We start from the raw sequence: 22,519 nt of genomic DNA on the forward strand, positions 1-22,519 counted from the left end.
CTGGGGGTTTCTTCTGCACTTACGGTCACCAATGCTGGGGGTTATTATTGCAGTTATTGACACTGATGCTGGAGGGGTTACTACTGCATTCACTGACACCAATGCTGGGGGTTATTACTGCATTCACTGACACCAATGCTGGGGGTTATTACTGCATTCACTGACACCAATGCTGGGGGTTATTACTGCATTCACTGACACCAATGCTGGGGGTTATTACTGCATTCACTGACACCAAACAAGACTGCAATTTTCAGACCTAGGGGTGCTGATTTATACTGTTAACTGAGCCGCTAAGGAAAAGCACACCCGTTAACCCCTTCGTGACTGGCGACGTACAGTGTACGTCGCCAGCATCGGGGCTGTTTATGTTATTGAACCCCTACTATACGTCTCTATCCTGCACCCATCTTCATACTAATCTCATCTATTACTGAACCCCTCTTCCCTTCCACCCAGACCTATGCTATTACTGCACACCTCCTTTCACTACTCTTCCCCTTTACTGCACCCTTCTTCCTGCTACTGCACCACCCTTCTTCCTGCTACTGCACCACCCTTCTTCCTGCTACTTCTGTTACTGCACCACCTTCTTCCTGCAACTTCTCCCTGTTACTACACCACCCTTCTTCCTGCTACTGCACCACCCTTCTTCCTGCTACTTCTCCGTTACTACACCACCCTTCTTCCTGCTACTTTACCGTTACTGCACCACCCTTCTTCCTGCTACTTCACCACCCTTCTTCCTGTTACTGCACCACCCTTCTACTTCTCCCTGTTACCACACCACCCTTCTTCCTGCTGCTCCCTGTTACTGCACCACCCTTCTCCCTGTTACTGCACCACCCTTCTTCCTGCTACTTCTGTTACTGCACCACCCTTCTTCCTGTTACTTCTCCCTGTTACTACACCACCCTTCTTCCTGCTACTTCTCCCTGGACCCTGTTACTACACCACCCTTCTTCCTGCTACTTCTCCGTTACTTTACCACCCTTCTTCCTGCTACTTCTCCCTGTTGCTGAACCCTTTTCAAAAAAATCATCATGCCACTAGAGATGTCCAGTTCATGAACGAATCGTTCTTTTGAATCGATTCTTTTCAGTGAACTGGAGGAGTCGATTCATCTGAGAGAGCTGATCCGTTTGAAGGCGCTCAGTGTGACTCAGTGTGTGCAATGTATAGCAGAGACTGATGCCACTGCACCCCTTCCTATTGTAGCATCGCTCTTCACACTACTACCATCACTCTCCCCCAGTCACGTGTCTGAGCACAATGTGCTACTAAGCCACACCCCCTTCACGCTATTCGCGCGCTTCAGTTCTCTGCTCAGCCCCCCGCCTGCCCCCATCGGTGCTGCGTGACGTCATCGGCGTGAGCCGGTCTTGTGAAGTCACACTGCGCGACGCGGGAGAGATGGAGCACCGGCTGGCGAGGGAAGCCGAGCATTCATTGTGTGATCGCCGTTCTCAAGGAGAGGAAAGAAAAGAGGAGGTACACCTCAGGGGACAGGGAGCGAGGTTTATGGCAGGATTAAGGAAGGCAGCAGGCCGGGTGGGGGCCCTCCTTTAGGGTCTATAATGGCTGCTACAGACCGGCAGCATGGAGTGTGTGTTGTACAGGCAGCACCACATGCCTTGTGAGCGTAATATTGGTCACATGCAGCACCCCAGCTGTTGTTGAGCTACATTCCTCAGCATGTCCTAGCACCCTGGAACTCAAGAACCTGCTGGGACTTGTAGTACTGCCACATCAAGTGGGCCCACTCTATCTGATGCATTTGTCTGGCCTTCCAGCTGCATGGGAGCTGTAAGCAACAGCCTGGCCCACCAGTCTTTCCACCCTGGCTGTGCTGTGACTACAAATCATGCTGGGACTTGTAGTAAAGCCAGGCCTGCAGTGATCCCTCCATCTAGTTGGTGTGGACGCCTGGTATTGCTCCTACTTTGTGTGGCTTGGCATACTGAGACTTGTAGTTCTGTAGCTAATGAAGAGCTACAAGTTACCAATCTAACTTTTTCTGTGTGTTATGTAACCACTGGTTCACACAGCCATGCATACTATAACACACGCAGACATTGTCACTGCATTGTTCAAGGGCCCTCTTCCAATTTACACCCCAAAGTGCAGTATGAAAAAAATGTTCGTTTCAATGTGCGGAGTGAGATGAGACACTATTGGAAATAATGGGATTTCTTGTGTCCAATCTGTACTAGAAAATGTCACAAAATACAGCGATGAATGGCTCCTAACATGGTGACTGTCTCCCTAAAGAAGAAACAGAAATATAAATCTTATTGATCTGCCCACCTAACCCACTCAGTCCCCCAAAAAAGTGTTACATATGCACCAACAATTTCATAATGAGATTTGAGTTTTAGGATTGAAGATGCTAAATAGATGTAGGCTGTAAAACATCAGCAACGTTTTCTTTGCAGCATCCGAAGTCTGATAATGTCTTCTCCATAATGCATTATATACCAGGCACAGTCTATTGAGAATCCAAGATAAGATGATGCTGGCCATGAGTTGTTTTAAGTGGTTATAAACCCTACCTGAACATTTAGCTAAAGCACTGTGAGTCATCACATTCCCTTTTTTAAAAAAACAGCTACTTCCTGTCTATATGCAAGCACTACAGTGATGGCTGCGCCAGCATGTTTCAGAGTGGGTTCCTTGAGGATGCAACAGTGGACCTTGGACCTGTGTAATGTTGTGTAGAAACCGCCATTTCTAGTTTCCATTGGAAGCATGTGTGACATGGTGACAACCCAGGAGGAAGAGAAAGTGTTGTCACCCTATAACTGAAGTGCCTATGCAAGGACCTTTATGGCAGGATCACCAGGGATTATTTTAATGTAATCTGAAGGTTTACCATATTGCCTATAAAACATACCTCAGGAGCCAAGTAGCCAATGCAACTCACAGGCTAATTCTAGTTTCCCAGCCTATGTGAAAAACTGAAATTGTCCCCTCTGCCCGGGAACACAAATGATTAATGCCTGGTTTTGCTGCAGGTGCGAAAGAGCCCTAATGTCTAATAGCTCTTTCCTCTGATCTTTCCTATATTCAGTAACTGTCTATACCTTTCTTCTACTTAGTAGGTTCCTAACTTCTTATTTCCTTCCTCTCAGCTTAGTCAAAGTATTTTAAAAGCTGATTAAATTACCAACTATGGGTGCTGCTCCATCGTAAGTTTAAAAGTTTTTCTGTAGAATCAGCTGGTCCCCCGAGCACTGGCCCTGATATCCTGTTAAGAGTGTCTCATTTCACTTGCAGGGTCATATGCTCTTGTTAAGTTGTGTGTCTCACACAAGCAAGGCAATCTACTCCCCTGCTCTCTCTCCCAACCTCCTTAGTTGATCAGCCGCTAGAGACTGCACTGTCCCTTGTAATTTTGTACTCAACAGGGAAGTGGAGCTGAGAGAGCTCAAGCTGTTTTGGAAGCCTTATGACTAAGTGCTTGGGCAAAAAAAAGAAATAGTTTGCTGTGGAATGTATATTTGTGCTGGATTCATTATTGAAAACAAGTTTGAGCATTTAATATTACTTTAAATGGTGTTGTGAGTTATTCACCTTTTTATTCTTTGTGTAAATACAAACTAAAACGAACACTTAATCAAAAGCCTTGTGACTCTACTTTCCTACACAGCGGCAGGATCCCCTCAGCTGTCCATTCCGAGCTAAGAGTTTAGCTTGTGTTCCCGCCTCCATTAGTACCTTCGTAGCAGGCATCTGCTTTCCAAGCCTCATTTCACCTCCTCTCCAGGTCACTGTGTCACCGGGATTCCCCACAAACATTCACAGGGTTATTTACAAAAGGGTGAAGGGTTTGGAGGACGCAGGAGAAGTGAACAATCTAGGACAACATAACTGATTTGGAAAAATTCTCCAATTCCGGTCCCTTTCTAGTTCAGCTATGTTGTCCTAGATTGTCCACTTCTCCTGCCTTCTCCAAACTCTTCACCCTTTTGTGAATAACCCTGTCAAAATAAGTCCCCAGGTGCACCTTGTCCATCATGTGGCCACTGGTGGGCAAGATATCGACTTCCTCTCTCTTCAGATACCACATCAGATACTGATAAGCCTCAGTACACTTTCATCCTGCAGAGCCGCACAGGGAAGCATTCTGTTCTTCCTGCAGTCCTTAATATTGCACTGAATGGTGCTCACATAACGTATAGTATTCTTCAGGCGTGCCCAGGCAGCGTGATGACTTCACCACCCTGGGATGGGGGCCTATGACAGCCAGGGCTCAAAGCAAGTTGGGTTGAATATCGCTGGTTGTCATCCAACCTAAAAGGAAATCTTGTGGAACAAAAGTATTGTCAAGCAAAGAACTGGACTGAAGGTGAGTATTGTTCATAGCTCTGTGATCACTAGTAGTTTTTTGTTCATTACATCTGCAGATAAAAAAAAAAAGATAAAGTTACTTTTGCCATTTGTTTCCCCCCTAGCTTTGTGTAGTGGGGAAGACTTTAGGAGATCCTGTCACCAGGCCTAATTTATTGTAAAGCCTTGTTGCAGTAGAGAAAAATACTACTCGCTGCTTTCTTCACATTCTTGTTAAAGACTTTTTCAAAGCACAGAAATTCAACACTTTCTGACGTTTTGGATTTTCGCTTCTGCCATCCTCAGCTGCTGATCTCTCAATCCCCACTGATACCTCACTTGCTGCTGACTTCAGTTTGCAGGTCAGCCTTGTACTTACTCCTATAAGCGTGCAGTAGTGCGCACACAGGCTATCAGGACTGGTATAGGTATTTCCAAACCATGAAGCTACCTGCTGTGACATTGCTTACACAATGCATTGCATTATGAGTGCCTGTGTGCAAGGTGGTGCACACCCTGCTTAAATAAGATACTACATTGCATTGCAATATGTGCCTGTCTGCAAGGCGGTGCACATTCTGCTTAAATAAGATACTAAATTGCACTGCAATATGAGTGCCTGTCTGCAAGGTGGTGCACACCCTGCTTAAATAAGATATTGCCTTATGAGTGCTTGTCTGCAAGGTGGTGCACACCCTGCTTAAATAAGATACTACATTGCATTATGAGTGTCAAGATGCAGGACTACCACATTGCTTTGCAATATGAGTGCCTGTCAGCAAGGGTGGTGCACACCGTGCTTAAATAAGATGCAGGAGTACTACAGTGTGTCACTGGAGTGACAACTCTGATTTGCTGAGCTTGCTGACATTACGACTAAGATGGCAGAGCCTGGCAGTGTTCTGAGACCTTTGTCATTTACATCACATGGTAGGCTTTTACAAGGAGATTGACTTCCATCCCTAAGGAAAATGGATCTAGAATGCTGTTGATTAATTTCAGTCGGTCACGTCATTTTGAAGCTTATCCCTTATTTCCTCCCCTGCGATGTAAACACTAAAAATGAGGGATTCAGAGGTCACTGGGAGAGGATGGTCAGACCTTCTATCCCTTGACTCTACTAAAAGTGTGTGTGTTTTTCCCTATATCTCCATTGATAAAGTTTCCCATCACTTCCTGTCCTGACAGGAAGTCAAAGAAAATCTTCCCAGGTGGGACACAGAGGGAAGTGAAACCTGATACAGCCTTGAACTCTCCTCCAGTCTAGGCAAGAAAAAATACCGGCGCCTTCAATTTCAAGGTGAACGGCAGCTTAAGGCAAATACGAAAGAGGCAGCTCCCACAGGTCAAATAGGCCGCCAATCTAGGGAACAAAGAACGAAAAAGGGCGTCTCCATAGTGTAAAAATGTAATTTTAATAATAAAACACGCAGCTCTAGGCTGTACTTAGCATGTACAATTCGATGGGAAATCAGAACCTCTAGCACGGAGAGTCTGGAAAGATATAATCAGAACTCATCAGAGCCATAGGTTCTGATGAAGGGGGCGTGCCCCAGAAACGCGTAAACCTGTTGAAATCATAGGGGCAGAGGACACTGGTGAATTACATCTTTTCAGACTCTCCCTGCTAGAGTTTCCAATTTCCCATCGAATTCTACATGCTTTTATTCCATTGAATTTTTGTAAGTACAGCCTAGAGCTGCGTGTTTTATTACATTTTTACACTATGGAGGCACCCTTTTTCGTTCTTTGTCTCCTCCAGTCTATCCAAAACAGAAATACTTTAACTTCTTGGTGTCCACAATATACACTGAGTGGCCAGATTATTATGACCACCCCATCAGTACTTCGTTGGGCCGCCTTGTGACTCCACGAGATGTTGAAAGGTGATGCGAGGAATCTGACACTGCACTGTTGCCCTTCTGTTGTCTTGTACCAGTCTTGCCACTCTCCGTTCTGCCCTAACATTGACTAGTCTCTGACGGCCACAATTCGCACTTTCAGACCCAGATTTTCGGCTGACAGTCCAGTCTTTAAACACTTTAACAACCGCTGCTCTTGGACATTTAACGAATTCTGCTGTTTTGCTGATACTCGCTCCATGGCTCCGCGCCAACAATCATCCCACGTTCAAAGGCTGTTAAATCACATTGTTTACCCATATCTTCAGAAAAAAAATAACTTCTACTGTCGTGGTAAACAACCTGCTTCCCTATTTATGATAGTCTGGCCCTCTAGCAACTTCAGCGCCAAATTATAGCTAATTTGCCTACAAACGTCAGGTGGTCATAATAATCTGGCCACTCAGTGTATAATTTTTTGATATTGTTCCTAGTGCCTATTTTTTATTCTGTAGTAGCCAGTAAAAGCATTACTGCATATCTCTTGATCTGTCCACAGCTAACAATTGTGAGGCAAAAGGGGAAAGATGCATAGTGACAGGTGCCTGCCAGGCAGCTTTGTATACAAATAAAAGACATTTGATCTCCATGATTGACTGTCATGGTGGTCACATCAGGTTTCCAATCACTAGCCTTGCCAAGCAGCTGTCAGTGACTGCGTGGGCATAGAATGCCCTGCACTATCGTGTGTGACTGAACCCAAAATGAAACACTGATTAATATTCCCAGCTCAAAAAACTGTGCAAAGGAACGTTCATTTATCTTTAAGCCCATTTTCTTGTATGCTTTGACTATTCCAACAGTGAGATCTCTGTCTATACTTATGCAGTCAGTTATTTGTGCTTTGTCACCCTACACATACTGTACAAGAACAATACAGGAAGTAGAGTTTGTTTCCCCCCTAGTTTAATTTTGATATGTAGATTGTATACCCAAAATGATGTACAAGGCTCAATAGAGTAGATGGGGAAGCATTTTGCTGGAAATGTTTGGCTAAAAAGTAAAAGAAATGGCATGTATTTTTTTTTTTTTTTAAGTTGGATTTTTTTAAAATGGGGCTCAGTTTCCATAGCAGTGGTGGCTGATCATTGCTGTGACTTCATCACTCTGCACCACCTGCGTTTTCAGGACAGTGCCTATTCCTCCACTGCTCCTTCACTTACCTACAGCACTGTGATTACATGGCACTAATCCATGCATACACGGTAGGCTCCATCGTTCTACCACAATACTGCACTGCATTTGCACATGTGTGGTAGCTTCTTATAGCCAGTTGCTGATCAGGCTACAAAAACTTTGTGCATGGTAGCAGCTGTTACAGGAAACCAAAGTGCATGCGCTCAGTATGCATATTGTACAAACAGCAAAATGTTTTCCCAGCACACTCGCCAGCTAGCATGCAAAAAAACTTTGTCTCACCGCTGAGGTTAAAAACAGAGGTTTAGATACACATCTTCTGCAGAAAATGTGACAGCTGCGCCAAGGCACCTCTAGATAGTGCGGTCCTAACTCTAAACTATAAGAGTCTCCATCTTGGAGCACATATGGCAAAAGATCAAATTGGGTGCAGGTTTGTCAAGTGCTTGTTTTTGTCTAGGGTCTAAAAAAAAAAAAAAGATACTCGCCTGATCCTCAGTCCTGTGGTGGTAACCGCTCATTTCTCTCGCTCCAGCAGTGGTATGTCCCTCAGCGCCCTCACATCTAATGCAAGTCTATGGGCCTGTGTTAAACGTGAGGGCCTTAGACTGCCGAGGCCTGGGGGAGACGAGGCCTCGGTAAGTATATCTTTATTTTTCATTCTTTTATGTCAGACCATTCTCACTAGAGGTAAACTGCACTAGATAGAAATATTTCCATGGCAACAATGGTTCTGGTGACCCTGGTGACCACCAGGGATTTCCTCTCACTTTCTGTTGTGGCTATTGGACAGGAAGGGAAGAGAAGTTTCCCCAATGAAGCACAGGTGTCCAAAACTAGAAGGGAAAAAAAAGGTTTTGGCTTCAGTTCTACTTTAAAAGGATATTTGAAATCAAAAGATTTTTAGGCTTTTTCAAATCGCTTACACTTGATGTTGCTCCTTGATGTATAAAAGTTTGTTTCCTGCAGAATTATCTGGTCCCCTGAGCCCTGGCCCTGGTATCCTATTTTAGGGTGGTTCCTTTCCCTTGCAGGGTCCTATGGAGCCTCCCTTGTGTGTGTGCGCTAGTAAGCTGACTGTCTCCACAAACGCACAGCAAGCTGGCCACTCTTCTCCCTTTTTCCTTTCTCCCTCCTCATTTTCCCTTCTCCAAGCTAGCAATAGATAGGTGCTGGAGTCTGTATTGCCCCTTTTTTGGAGCTTGTACCAGACAGGAAGTTCAGGGAAGCGGAGCTGAGAGAGTTGGAGCCAGTTCAGAAACAGGACTGTAGATGCTTCGGCAAACATTTAAACAAATACTTTGCTGAACAATGTATATTTGATCTGGATTCATTATTGGAAAACCTCAAACATTCAGTTATGCTAGAGAACCAAAGAATGGAAAGGACCTCGAGGCTTTTTGCTAAGACGAATTGGCAGCTTTACCACATGAGAAAATGAAGGGCCTCATTTACATAGATAACAAAGCTGCAAGCCATCATCTATGGTAAAGGGGCAATGCATGATATTAAGACCTTTTAGGATATGTAAACCTCTGAACAGGACCATTTTATTATTTTGCATTATTTGCAGGGCTTGAAAATGAACTCGTCCTTTTCGTCTGTGATGAGAAGATGCCGGAGCTGGACGAGTCGCAGCGTGGTTTATATACAACCGATCCGGCGGCTGTAGAGCCGCTGGATCGCTTGTATAATGTGTGCGAGATCAGAGGGAGATCACATGATCTCCTTCTCGTTCTCTGAATGCAGGAGTGATGTACATTACATCACTTCTGCATTCAGCTGTCATTCTCCCAGCCTCTGTAGCTGGAAAGAAGCTGGTGAAACAGATCTGTTTCACCAGCTTCTTTGGATGTCCCTAGGGGACATTAGGGGTCCTAGAGATCCCTGATGTCTCCATAAAGGGGACCTGTCTGCGTAAATTGGCTATCACATAGGGGGCTCATTAGTCCCCTATGTGATAGAAATAAAGTTAAGTTAAAAAAAAGCTGTTTTAAAAAAAGTTATATAAAAAAAAATGTTGAGTCAAATATAAACAAAATAAAAAAACTCACCTGCCCCCACATACATACACACAAACATGCGTCTGGTGTGCCTACGAGTGACAATGGTGATTGCGCCACACATGTTACATATCACCGCAACAGTCAGAGTGCGAGCAATAATTCTAGTGCCATTTAATTACTTTTAACACTAAACTGATGAGCAGTAAAAGCTTTTAAAGCTTCGCCTATGACCAATTGTGGATATTGTATTTTTGCGATTTTTGCGGGCCCTCGCAATTTTAAAGTTTGACATGTTTGGTGTCTATTTACCTGACTTGACCCCATCTTTTATATTTGACCAAAAATATGGGTAAGAATAAATGTTTTTAACATAATGTAGGGAAACATTTTTTATTTCATTATATAGTAAAAAAAAAAAAAAAAACTCCAGTGGTGATTTTATACAGCACCAAAAGAAAGCTCTATCTGTCCCCAAACAATGGTAACATAAATTTGGTGCACGCCTTTCGTAAACACAACGCTTAGATTTCAAATGGACACAAATAGAAACAATTGCATTTTCTGCCCATTTTACACAATACTCCTTAAACAGTCTTACTGCACGCAGTACATTCAGTCTCACCTGAGCAAAGGAGACGTCTCGGGGCATATTATAAAACTGGATCAAGAGTGACGGGAAAGAAAATATGTAAATACATTTTTTTTTTTTTTTATATGGACATGTCCAAACATATTCCAAGTTTTTCATGAACACAGCAACCCAATATTTGTACAGCTCATTCCCATACACAAGATATACCACAGATGCGCCTTTTTAAAGTATTATTTTTTTCTCAATAATGAATCCAGATCAAACAAATGTACATTGCCCAGCAAAGTGTTTCTTGACATTTTCCCCCCAAGCACTTAGAATCATCATGTTTCCGAACAGCTGGCTCAGCTCTGCTTCCCTGAACTTCCTGTCTAGTACAAGAATAGAAGGGACAGTACAGTCTCCACCAGCTGTCCATCTACTAGATTGGAGAAAGGAGGAGCAGGAGTGGTTTAGCTTGCCATGCCTCTGTGTTTGTGTAGACGCACAGAGCTTACTAGAACACACAAGGGTGGCTTCATAGGACCCTGCAAGGGAAAGGATATCGGGACGAGTGCTCAGGGGATCAGATAATTCTGCAGGAAACAAACTTTTATACATCAAGGAGCAGCATCAATTGTAAGTGATTTCATCCGCATTTGAAAAAGCCTAAAAATCTTTTGACTTTAATATCCCTTTAATGTAGAACTGGAGCCAAAACCTGTTGTGTGCATTTTATTTATACAATTTTCCTAATTAAAATTTGCTACAGTATTTCAGTGTGCTGTTTTTCTAATTCCTTTCAGATGATGGACTGGACACTCTTTACTGTCTTTTGAGCCACATAGTGGAAGTCTGAGCAACTTCTTGGTTCTCTGACAAGCGGCTGTATAAAAGAGAACAATAGCCAAAACTTTTCACCCTGCTTCCTGATTGACAGCTGGCTCTGCCTCTCAAGAGCCAGAGTCAGCTGTGCCCGCCCCTCCCCTGTCTGTCCCTCCAAAGAGTGCTGGAGGAATGGAGGGGGAAGGGGGGAATCCCTGCAGGGAGTGGTGACTGACAGTCATTACTCTCTGCAGGGAGAAGATCGGGAAGTGAGCAATCGGTGTTATGTGATCGCTAAGTTCTCCATCTATAGAGCCAACGTGCAACTGTTGGTGACTGTAATGTCACACGTCGGCTCTAAGTATGGGGATGAGGGGATTTCACTTTCCCCATAATTCTCCCTTAAGGGCTCTATTATATAGTTCAGTGTGGATTTTTGTTTTTTTCTTGTGCACACAGCTAGCATCAGTATTTGTTTTATATAGTTTAATTTTTCCAAAACACTGAGGGAATTTATCAAAATCTGGAGCAGTTGCCATGTTTTGATTAAATTCCCCTCAATGTATTCATTGGGTTTGCATCTACTTTAATTGTGAAAAGATGTAGAGTCTGTGTTTTTATTTTTCCCCCTGTAAAAGCAGATGTTTCTGTAATAGATCCAGCGGAAGACTAAAAACAAAGAAGGATTTTACATTTTAACAGCTTGTGTTAATGGGCAAATGCAGCTTACTGTTAAAATGCTTTCAACCTACATTGGAGACCAGTTAGGCCCCTTTCACACGGGCGCCGGCCCCTTTCACACGGGCAGTTCAGGTCCGTCTGTCCGTCTGTCAGTTTTTCAGGCGCGTCTGATCAGAACCCACAGCTTTGGGGTTTTTTCCCTCCATCGCAGTGACACCTGTTCCATTCTGCTGCAGTCAGCCACCTTTTAGATTCCAGTTGAAATACCCCATTGTGGATGATTCTCTTATGATTTGATAATTGTATGTGACTAAACCAATGCCTTCACATGTCTCGACACGCAATAGATTGACTGAACATATATTATAATAATAATATACCATCAACAAATGTAATATGAGCTACCTGATGGAATAGATATAGGAAAGAGACGGATCATTCGATAAGGAATTAATAATAAAAAAAAAATCTGTCCGAGGAGCTGCTAGGCAATTTCCGCTCTTGCACATGTGTACCTCTTATGTACCAGAGCACATTTTACATGGGTCTGTTTATTCTGTGACAATTTTCTCATTAAGATGCTTTTTTTGTGTGATTTATTGTCTAGCAAAAAGTAAGGGAACCCTTGCCCCCTTTTTCTTTTTTGCCATTTGTGTTTAATTGGTGAGATTTTCCTTCCTGTCCGATAGCCAAAACAGGAAGTGAGAGGTAATCCCTGATGGTCAGCAGGGTCACCAGAACTAGTCTCCCCATTGAAAAGAATTCCCATCTATCCCTGTTCTGGTGACCACTCCAAATCTGTGATTTCCCCATGCCCCCCCCCCCATGACTGATAATGGTCATCATGACAAATGGAGAGAATAAATCCCCATAAAGGGGACAAAGACAGCAATAAAAACCTGCCAAGTGTTCTTATCCCGCTCCACTCCATCCAAAATTGAAAAAAAGAAACAAATGTTGCTTTTAGTTGCATGTTTTAATATGAAGATTTTTTTTTTTAAATGGTAAGGTTGCTTTAACTGACATTATATGAAGATCACTCCCTTTGCTCTTCATATGAATTAAACAGTAAATACAATGTAGCAATATTGTTACTTTGTATATCTCTTGTAAATCTGCTTCTGAACACCTTTTTTTTTGAAGAGCTTTCAGTTACCTATAAGGAATGTCCCTTCACTTTCTGCCCTGGAGACCCAACAGAAAGCGTCCCCTGCCACCTCCCAGCAGGGATTTATGCGCTCAGTTTCCCCCCCTCCCAGCAATTACATAACAGCTCAACATCTTCTTCTCCTTCCAGCAGCTTAGTTCACCCTGCTCTCTCCTCCTCAGGGTGTTTTGCTAGCCTTCTATTCTCTGAAAACAAATCTAAAACAGGAGCACTGACACCTTTTTAAAGGTTTAATTACTGCACAGTGCATGCAGCTACAAAGGTTAGGGGGGGGGTGACTCATTTACAGCTTGAATTTGAATGTCCATATAATTTCTGATTGGCCTAGAAGCCGGCTCCTCAACTGACAAGGGAGCATGGAGCTGGCTTCCCGGCCAGACAGGAAGCCAGGTAGCATGTCATTACATGAGTGGTAGCCAGGTAGCATGTCATGACTCTGCCCGACTTCCTGATAACAGGAAAGTCTGGTATCTGGGTAGGCATCGGGAGCATTTGGGCAAGTACAAGTTCTCCTCCCAAATACTCAGTATCTGTATTGTTGCATCCCTAGTAAATACCGTTTCGCATCGTTGTGTAAACAAACCTGCACTAGCAGCCACAGATTGTTTCCATGTAGACCTAGCCTTAGGCTCTGCAATAAAAGTGTTTTGTGCGGCCATTAGCTGTGGAAATGTGTAATCCCACCACCGACCCACCCCCCAGTTAAGTGTGGGGGGGGGGGGGAGATAAAGGTTTGCATAATTAAATATTTTAAGATTTAGTTTAATATTCCAAAGTGCCAAAAGGATATGTATTAGAAAAAAAATATTGTGCAACACATATTTGGTATTGCTGCGCACACTGGATTGTACGGAGTAATTCCATCATTGCGGGCCGGTTCACAAAGATGCTGCGCTAATAGCAGAGCGTCTGGTGTGTGGTGCCCGTCACACTTCAGCAGCGCTGATCGCATTGTGTAGTTTTTTTTTTTTTGTGGGGGGGGTTGAAATTACATTTCATTCCGTTCTAATAGGCACAGCGGGAGGTGGTTGTACCACGTCGCATCCCGGTGCATTAATAAAGTAAAGCATGCCTTACTTTTTTCAGCACACACCATGCGGTGGTGTGAATAGTAGAGCTGCAGCTAACGATTATTTTCAAAATCGATTAGTTAGCCGATTATTAAGTTCGATTAATCGGTTAATCGGATAAACAATAAAATAAAGTTTAAAAAATAGCTCCAGTGATAGGACTACTAGTTTGTATTGAGGTTGTAGTCCATCACAGGAGCAAGCTTGGAGCGGTGGAAGTAAAAAAGAAAAAAAAGATAGTGTGGTGTGCAATATAATGAAATGGAAAGTGTAAAATTATACAGCAATGAATGCAGAATGGCACCGGCTATAGAGGACTACAAAACCCAGCAAAAGCACATTATACAACACAATGCAGAACACCGCCAGCTATAGAGGAATACAACAAATCCCAGCAATAGTACATAATAGCTGGCGGCATTCTGCATTGCGCTGTATAATGTACTATTGCTGGGTTTTGTAGTCCTCTATAGCTGGTGGTATTTAGCATTGTACCACTTTATAATGTACTATTGCTGGGATTTGTTGTAGTCCTCTATAGCTGGTGGTATTCCGCATTGCGCTGTATAATGTATTATTGCTGGGACTTGTAGTCCTCTATTCAGCGCAATGCAGAATATCACCAGCTATAGAGGAGTACAACAAATCCCAGCCATACAGTGTATAATGTATTGCTGGGATTTGTATTCCTATGTATAATATACAGCACAATGTACCATCAGGTATAGAGGAATACAAATCCCAGCAATACATTATAGAGCACCATGTGGGGGGGAGTGCAGGCTTACCTGACCAGTCCTCCAGCAACTTGCTTCTGAGATTGGACCTGTCTATCAGCGGCTGTCATCCCCCCACCCCTGCTCCTCCTTACTACATCTCCCCGCGTGCCTTGCCGATCGTGGATGGGCAGGAAATGGGAGGAGGTGTGGAGCGTGGATGCGAGCGGGTCTGGCAGCGGCGAGCGTGAGGTGGGGAGGAGGTGCGGCGCACAGCGTGTTGTGTTGGGGCTGAGCTGGAAACAGCCAACACCACTCCAACGCACATGGTGTGAATGGACCCAAAGGGCTTGTTCACACCAATTATAGTGCGTTCCAGCACGGTTAGCTGCTGGAATGCACTGTATTGCATACTAAGTTCCTCCCTGCATTCTGGGGTGGGAGGGGGCATGGCAGTGCATTCAGGTCAATGGCACTGTAGCCATGCCCCCTGCCCGCAGGTGGGATAGCCCACACTAGAATGTATGGCGCATCAATGCCTGTGTTCCGGTTCAGTACGATCGCAAAAAATAGTGCTTGTACTATTTTTTGCGTTCGCACTGGACCGCAACTGGAGTTTAGCACTGTCATTGGTGTGAACGACCCCTAGCAGTTAAGTCTGAACTGTTGAGTTGAAAAGGTTTTAATATCTCCCCTGTGGAAATATTTGGGATTTATGTTTTGCGGCCGCACGCTTTAGTCTTAACATATTTGAAATTCCTTGATCTCATCTATTATATTTTACCTGAAAATTTGAATGTTTGTGTGCATTTTTTTTTTTTGGTCTATAGACTATTGTGCTATTACCATGTGACATAGAAAATTGCAACTACCGCTGTTTTCTTCTCTGGGCCCCTGCTTTCAGAGAACACATAATTGGGGAATTTCTGGTGCAATTCATGTAAAAAGTGAGAGGAATGGAAGAAATGTCTTTTTTGTCTGGCAGCAAAATAGTAAAATGTTCCTGATAGGCATTTATGAGAAATGTGATTGTAAAGATTCTGTCCTATGGAAGAATTTTCCCCTGACCTAGAGTGCAGCTTTAGCCTGAGGCTTCTCACCCCAGTGGTTTGCTTCATGGCAGGTTCACTTTCCTGCATACTTTTAATTTCTGCTGATTTAATGGACATGATGAGGACTATAGAGAGTATGCCATGTAGTTGTGTGAAACGTCTTTTTGGAATGATTTTGCCTTGCCTCATAATGTACCCTATGTGGATCCCTGATGGGTATTTGCTGGAGAGACGGCCATATTTGACGAGCGTGATTGGTGCGTTCCACTGTGGAGCGCAGCGCCATTTTACCTGCGCTTTCGGGAGTGGCTGGCCGTGCTCACGATATTTTGCCCGCACTCTCGCAACGCCTCTGTCTCTAGGACACGTGATCTGGAAACTGTCAGAGTAGATGCGGCGGGGGGAGCGGACTTGGCCCCGCGGAGTGTGTGCGGCCAACCCCCGCTGTATTTTAATGAGGGCTTCGCTGGGCTTGACTTTGCTGCTTGCCAGTCGGCTGGCAGTCTAATATATTTGCTGGGACGATTGTGAGGAATCGGAAAAAGCAATTGGGGTGACACCGAGCATGGTTGTAGTGAGTGTCTGTCTCATTTCGGGGTGTGCGGGCTGGAAGTCAGCAGGCATTTCCAGGGTGTAATATGAGCCAGGGCACCTTTATGGATTGGTGCCAGGCTAGATGTTATTGTGAGGTAGTACTACAAGTCCCAGCAGGTTTCATGACAAATACGTTTATGTAAAGTTTCTGCTCTGAGTTGTTTTTCTTCACTTTATTATGGGCCGTATGTACATCTCTAATGCCAGGTGTGTGCTAGGGAGGTGGCCCATCCATATTTGTCAAGACATGATTTGTGCGATCCACGGTGGAACGCAGCACCATTTTACCCTTCTCTTACACGAGTGGCTGGCCGTGGTCACGTGATCTTGTCTGCATTGCCCTGCCTCTGACACTGGGACACGTGGTCCGGAGCTGTCAGAGCAGACGCGGCAGGGGAGTGGGCGAGGTCCCGCCGCCTATTGGGCGCTAGGCGGCCCGCCTATGCTGTATATTAATGAGGCCGGCCGCGCTGCGCTGTTCTCTGCCGCTTTCCGGGCGGCCGCCATCTTGTTTTTGTGTTAGGCCGGAGCCGGGTGTGAGGAATCGGGGAAGTAATGCGGGGCGAGCCCTGGGGGGATTGGTAAGTACCTACTAATGGGGCGGGCGGCCTGACTATCGGGCGTTTCCAGGGTGTCTCTTTAAAGAGGGCCGGGTCACCCCTAGATCGGTGCCAGCCCGAGATCTCCTGACACCCTGAGTCATCAGTACCAGCCCAGTTGTCACTCCCGTGTATGCACGCAGCGGCTTCCCGTACAGGATGGTATGGTGTGTGGAGATTTATCCGATTAATGTTTATTGTATGCGGTGTATAATGGGCAGATTCTAATGTGTGTTGCCTGATCATTTTACTGCACTCACACTGCGGGAGGGAATAATGACATCTGCATTGTTGTGGACTGGACATTAATCTGAACATGGGCCATTCCCTCACTACATTGTATAGACATAGGGCAGCCTGATGGCAGGTCCATGTCATGGATGTGGATCTTTGTACAACGCCCAGCTCATTTATTGCATCATTCTTACAAAGTGCAGCACATTTCTACATCCAGAAATCACATTGATTTGTGCCGTCACTACGGGCAGCATTGCAGATTCTCCATCTGACTACAAGGTGTCGGTGATCAATGTGAGTGAAGTCAAAGTTTACATGGGGCCAGGAAGATGGACAGCGACTGGTGATGACATTGTGTCCTTTTTTTTTATCAATGAAGGGAGATGGATTAGTGAAGCTGCTTTTACTGTGTGTATACAATGTATCCAATGTATCCTGGACAGCACAGGGCGTCCCCGGCCTTCACCCTGGGTTCATTGTAACTATTCTTATATATACACTATGTATGAGACCCTCGGCTGAGGGCCCGCCATTGGCATTGAAGCTGTATTTTTTTTAATCACAGTCATTGTGAGTTTAATATCAGATTCCTGCCCTGGGCGTCTATGGTGCGAAGCTGACCCCACCCCAAGCTCAGATTACCACTTCCTGGTATGGATTAACCCCTCCATGGCTGGCTTGTGGCTCGAGGTCAAGGCTCGGGTTGTGTTGCAGGGAAGGGGATTTCCAGATGATAGCAGGTGGTACAAGCAGCATCACAGCTAAGACCTTCACTTTCTCATATGTTGGTGTAATCTCCTTTCCTAGAAACAGAAATTTAAGGCCCGCCTGTTCCTCTGCCCATTGACATTTGTTGGGCTTAATCACGGCTCCTAAAATGCAGCTTATTTGATCCCTAGGAATTCCTGTCAGCGTTGTAGTCTCAGACTTCATAGAGTGCCGTTTCTCATCAGCTGTAGGGACACTCGAGTTTGTTGGGTTGGGAAATCAGACTAGTTGGCACCACACTGTGTGTGGTTGACACCCTTGCTCACAGTACCCACTAGACTAGACTAAGCCTACATTTCAGGAACGCACATAATGTTCGTGCACTGCATTTGTCGTGTGTCCCCATTTAATTAATGGGGTCCTGAACACGCGGCAAAAAGGTAATGTAGCAGATTTTTCTACCTGTGTTCCTTGTTTTTGACTTCCGCGTTTGCATATTTTATTGCACGCAGGAGGCAAAACACGCATTTTCCTGGCCACGTTTGGGGTGCCATTGGAAAATAATGGCAATGCAAGTGTGTTTTGCAGCGTTTCTGCCAAAGCGCGTGTTTATGAAACGTGTATGTATGAATGTGGGCTTTCGGGGGAAAGTAAGGAGTTTTATTTTCAGTGTGATCAATGTGCTGGTCCTTTCAGCTGTCATTAGAGAATTGTGTAGGCTGCCATTGCTGACCTCTCTTGAGAATGCTCATTTGCTGGCTGTCGTTTAGTTTGGCTTCACTGCTTTCTTGAGTCTCTGATTTGCAAGCAGGATAGAGATCAGGAATTGTGACGCTGATTTACTGCCAAGCCCGGTCCAGTTTTCTGTCAAAGGATGAAGCCAGATGCAACCAGGCAGATAGATCTTTCAGGAGCAGACCCTGCCACTGTAGTCTCTATTTCATAAGAAGTATATTAGGGCACAGTCGGGATAGTGGAATGTGTGCGCATTCATTTGATTGGTTACAATGCCTAGTGGAAAGGAACAGTAAAACTGCTGCAGGAAGCAGTTAAGGTGCTTGATTTAATTATTTTGTTTAGCTGAAATTTCCATGGTTTACGCCTAAGCTTTGAAAATGGAGCACACCTCCCATGAGCCCTGACACCGGAGACCTCGCTGAACTGGATGACTTGGTACACAAAGTGCTTAGTGAAGCTCAGGTTTTGCTGCATGCTGTGCTGACACTGCAATACCGGTTCAATAGAGATGCTCCATGCAGCACTTGTGTGTTCAAACACTATGTAATCCTGCCACGAGGGAAGTATGGAAGCTGCTATTGCTGACATTTTCAAAAAGCCTGTTTCCTGGCTGTGTAAAGCCAAGTGTATCTTTCTGACCATGTTTCATGTTACACCCATACTTATAGTGCAGTATAAAACATGGTCAGATCACAAGCCCCCTCGCCTCTCTTGTGCACCCACACTTGCCTACATCGTGGAGCTCTCCTCCCCACGGGTTTGTTTACCTTTTTGAATTTGGTGCGGTTCTGCATGGCTTCGCCCCCACACAGCCACATCATCCATTCACATATCCTTGGACAGGATCTGTGAATGGAGAAACTACAAGTCCTGTCAGCTACTGTAGTAGAGTGACTTCTAGTTCTCAATTGAATACAAGTGCAGTGACTTCACTGCATTTGAAGTCCATTGACACTTCCACCCATCCGTGTTACTGCATGTCTGTAGCTTGGTATGGACAGGAGGAATAGTCTGCAGGAGCCAAAGATCTACTGAATGCGGTTTCAATGTTTTTCTGGCTCCTATGCTAAAAAATAAATGCACTTTTTTTCTTTTATGTAGATGTGTGCATTTATTTTTATTTTTTTTAAGGTGAAAGTTCCCTTTTAAGGATACAGGTCACCCAACCAGAACCAGCAATACAGATCAGGAATCTCCTCTTTATTGGTTCTCATTCTCCAGGTGAATAACTTGGACTATTGGAAGCCAGAGAATTGGCATGGCAGCCAGGCTGGTGGCAGCATTTTCAGAATTAGATCAGTGATGGCGGGCTCTGTGTTTTTCCAATAAGAAGTTGTCTGTTGGGTGCATACCTGAGCCTTGACCATGCAGTACCCCACAGTATATGCTCCCCTTTTCACCGCTCTGTATAGCTGTCGGGTGTGAAAAAAATACCCGGCACATATGGAGGAACATGTGACACGGTCTGTCTGACAGTGTCGGCGTGGGGCCCAACACTGTCAGGGGTGTGGACATTTTTGAAAAAACTACTTGTCCAAGGGCTAAATTGGGAACCAAATCTACTTGTCCTTCATAACAATCTACTTGTCCTGATACAAAAAAAAAATCTTTTTAATTAAAACTAGGGATGCACCAATACCGCTTTTTGGGTATAGAGTACGAGTACCGATATTTTGCTTTCGCTACTCACCGAGTATCGGTGCTTCCGTTTGCCCGGGAAGCCTGCTCCATGCAATCAGGAAGCCGGGCAGCGGGTAATGAGATTGTACCCGGCTTCCTGACTGCCAGGGAAGACGACTCCATGTTGTTTGGCTGGCTTGATTGTGAATGGCTTGGAAGCCGTTTCCCGGCCAATTGGCATTGAGCCAGCTTCCTGGCCAATCAGCAAACCCAGCGGCGAGTAATTACCTGATTGGCCAGGAAGCCGGCTCGATGCTGATTGGCTGGGAAGACCACGCTGACCAATGAGTGCTTGCAATTTGCGAGCGACATTCAAAATGCATAGGGCTATCGCATGGGGATTTAAAATCCTCTAAGTGATAGTTTGGAGGTGACAGGTTCTCTTTATGGAACCTGCCCTCCAACACAGAACTGATGTCCTGTGTAGTTCCTGACGGCTGAGACCGGTGATCACAGCGCCACGGTCTCAGTGATAACACAGAGCAGACGAAAAACGGACGTTTTTCGTCTGCTCTGCGGGCTCTATGGTGAGCTCATGTTCCGTGGTCTCGGGTCCGCCAGAGGTGCGCGGGATCCCGAAAACCACGGGGGGGTGGACAGAATCGCTTCTCGTTTAATTTGTGATCTGATAAATGATCAGATCACTTGAAAACGAGCGGCGGCTCCACACTGTACACCTAGCTCTGCTGGTCCGGAGCGGGGCTAAGTGTACAAAAAAACTACTCGCCCGGCGCCCGAAACTGCATGTCCCAGGCGTCGGGCGATAGGAATTCCACACCCCTGACTGTACTGTGCTGGAGCTCACCGTTTTGAAATCTTCCACTTTCCCAGGATCCCAAGGGGAGGCTGAATGATGTCACTGGTGCCTGGTACAGCTGACTGAAAGCCGTAGCTTTTTTTTTCCTCCATGCAAGGTCCGCTTTAATGGTAACAAGTGGGATGCTGATTGTTTCTGCATTTTATTTGCACCTCAGGTATTGAACTACCAGTTCCAGCATTCCACTCTTGGATATGTATTATTACCGTGTTTCCCCGAAAGTAAGACCTACCCCGAAAATAAGACCTAGTGCTATCTTCGGGGATTTAGGGTATTTGTCAGCTCATACTGATATCTAGTTGCTAGCTTCTGTTGACGCCGCCGTCTAACCTGACCTTCATTTTCTCCAATTTAGAGGTCCAGCTCGCCGCTGTCCAAGAAGCGACGTGTGGCCATATCGGAAACAGATTCAAGTACGGGTTCAACTACAAGTTCAAGTAGCTCCTCCACAGTTTATGTGAGCACAGCAGCGGAACTGCCAGCCAACGTAAGTTCCCCACAAACGAGGCCTTGTTTATATGTATGTTAGTAGGACCATTTCTTTCTATAGTATAAAAGCGTTATCCATTTTTTTTTACATTTTGAAATATGACTTTGTTATACCTCCCCAGTCTACAGAGATGGTAACATTTTGGCTTTCTTGCAGGGAATGGCTCGAAACAACAGTGAAGCAGAGATTGATGAGGGTCTCTATTCCCGTCAGCTGTAAGTATTCTTCCATGCATATGTCTTAGTCCCCGGTCAAACCTTTGTGCTGCGCGAGTGCACTTAAAATGTGCGTCATGCTTGCAGTGCCATCACTTGTTAATGGCACCCTGAACGCGGCTGGAAAACCGCTCCTCTTTTTCCGTGTGAGAAACACAGCTGAAAATGCTGCATGAGCTACTTTGGTGCGCATGCGACATCCATACAATTCCATGGGCGGCACAAACCGCGCACGAGCATCAGTGTTCCCGCATTACTTGGTGTGAACGGGAACTTAGTTGATGCTCAACTCCAGATAAAACCGTTTTCTGTTATGGCAGAATGGGGAAGTGTTAGTTTGTCAGCTTGTTAATGCTTTCTCTTCTCTTTGGGATTATATCCATTTACCGCCGGCCCCAAGTGGCATTTTGCCTTATTTCTGTTTAGTTCAAGTGCATCTATAGGCAAAGGTTTTTTATTTTCAGTTTTGGATAGAGTGGGGAAGGATTAGAGCTCTTATTTACTACTTGCCATTGTCAGCTTTTTTATTGTATGGTTTCCCTAATATTCCCTCACTTCCTGTTTGGTCAAATGTCTCCAGAACAAAAAGTGAAGGGAAATCTCTAACAGCCCCAGATAATAGTAAAAACTGAGTTTCTAATCTTTCGCCAATGTCTCTAAAACGTGAAATAAAAATACATGTTAAAGATTTTGTCCATCCATGTTGTCTCTAGAAATTGATGCAGCTTGTCTCATGACAACAGTCTCTATGGGTTCTTGCTCACTCGTTTGTGATCATATTTCTGAGTTGTTTTTGCTGACAGGCATTAGCTATGATGACTTCACGATACAGCCAGTGGATTGGCTTCACCATGAAGATGAAATAAATTTAAAACCTGCAGGACCCTAGTCCCCCAGTTTATTCAGTGAGAGGTCAAACACCCTTCTATGATCCAATATGCACCCACAGGGGGGAAATGAATAGCCGACTCAGTTGGTCTGTTGC

General features: G+C 44.8%; 1 protein-coding gene and 1 long non-coding RNA gene across 3 annotated transcripts in view; one reads left to right on the forward strand and one right to left on the reverse strand.

Moving 5' to 3' along the window:
• Positions 1 to 1,149, reverse strand: part of LOC108789234 — a 12,160-nt gene extending 11,011 nt beyond the window's left edge. Inside the window, exon 1 of the long non-coding RNA XR_001941384.1 lies at positions 1,051 to 1,149. This is a non-coding gene — a long non-coding RNA (uncharacterized LOC108789234). The remainder of the gene's footprint in view (positions 1 to 1,050) is intronic.
• Positions 1,150 to 1,325: 176 nt separating this feature from the next.
• The window catches only part of UBA1 (ubiquitin like modifier activating enzyme 1), a 40,552-nt gene continuing 19,358 nt past the window's right edge, over positions 1,326 to 22,519 (forward strand). The window contains exons 1-3 of one of the 2 annotated variants that reach the window (XM_018559188.1): positions 1,326 to 1,491; positions 21,185 to 21,316; positions 21,476 to 21,534. In XM_018559188.1, the coding sequence (XP_018414690.1) occupies positions 1,414 to 1,491; positions 21,185 to 21,316; positions 21,476 to 21,534 (269 nt within the window). In that variant the 5' untranslated portion in view covers positions 1,326 to 1,413. Of the gene's footprint in view, positions 1,492 to 16,480; positions 16,632 to 21,184; positions 21,317 to 21,475; positions 21,535 to 22,519 lie in introns of those variants that run through there. The other variant, XM_018559187.1, reaches the window with a different exon arrangement.

This window comes from Nanorana parkeri, unplaced genomic scaffold, assembly GCF_000935625.1.
Source record: "Nanorana parkeri isolate BGI_ZX_2015 unplaced genomic scaffold, ASM93562v1 scaffold380, whole genome shotgun sequence".
Taxonomy (NCBI): domain Eukaryota; kingdom Metazoa; phylum Chordata; class Amphibia; order Anura; family Dicroglossidae; genus Nanorana; species Nanorana parkeri.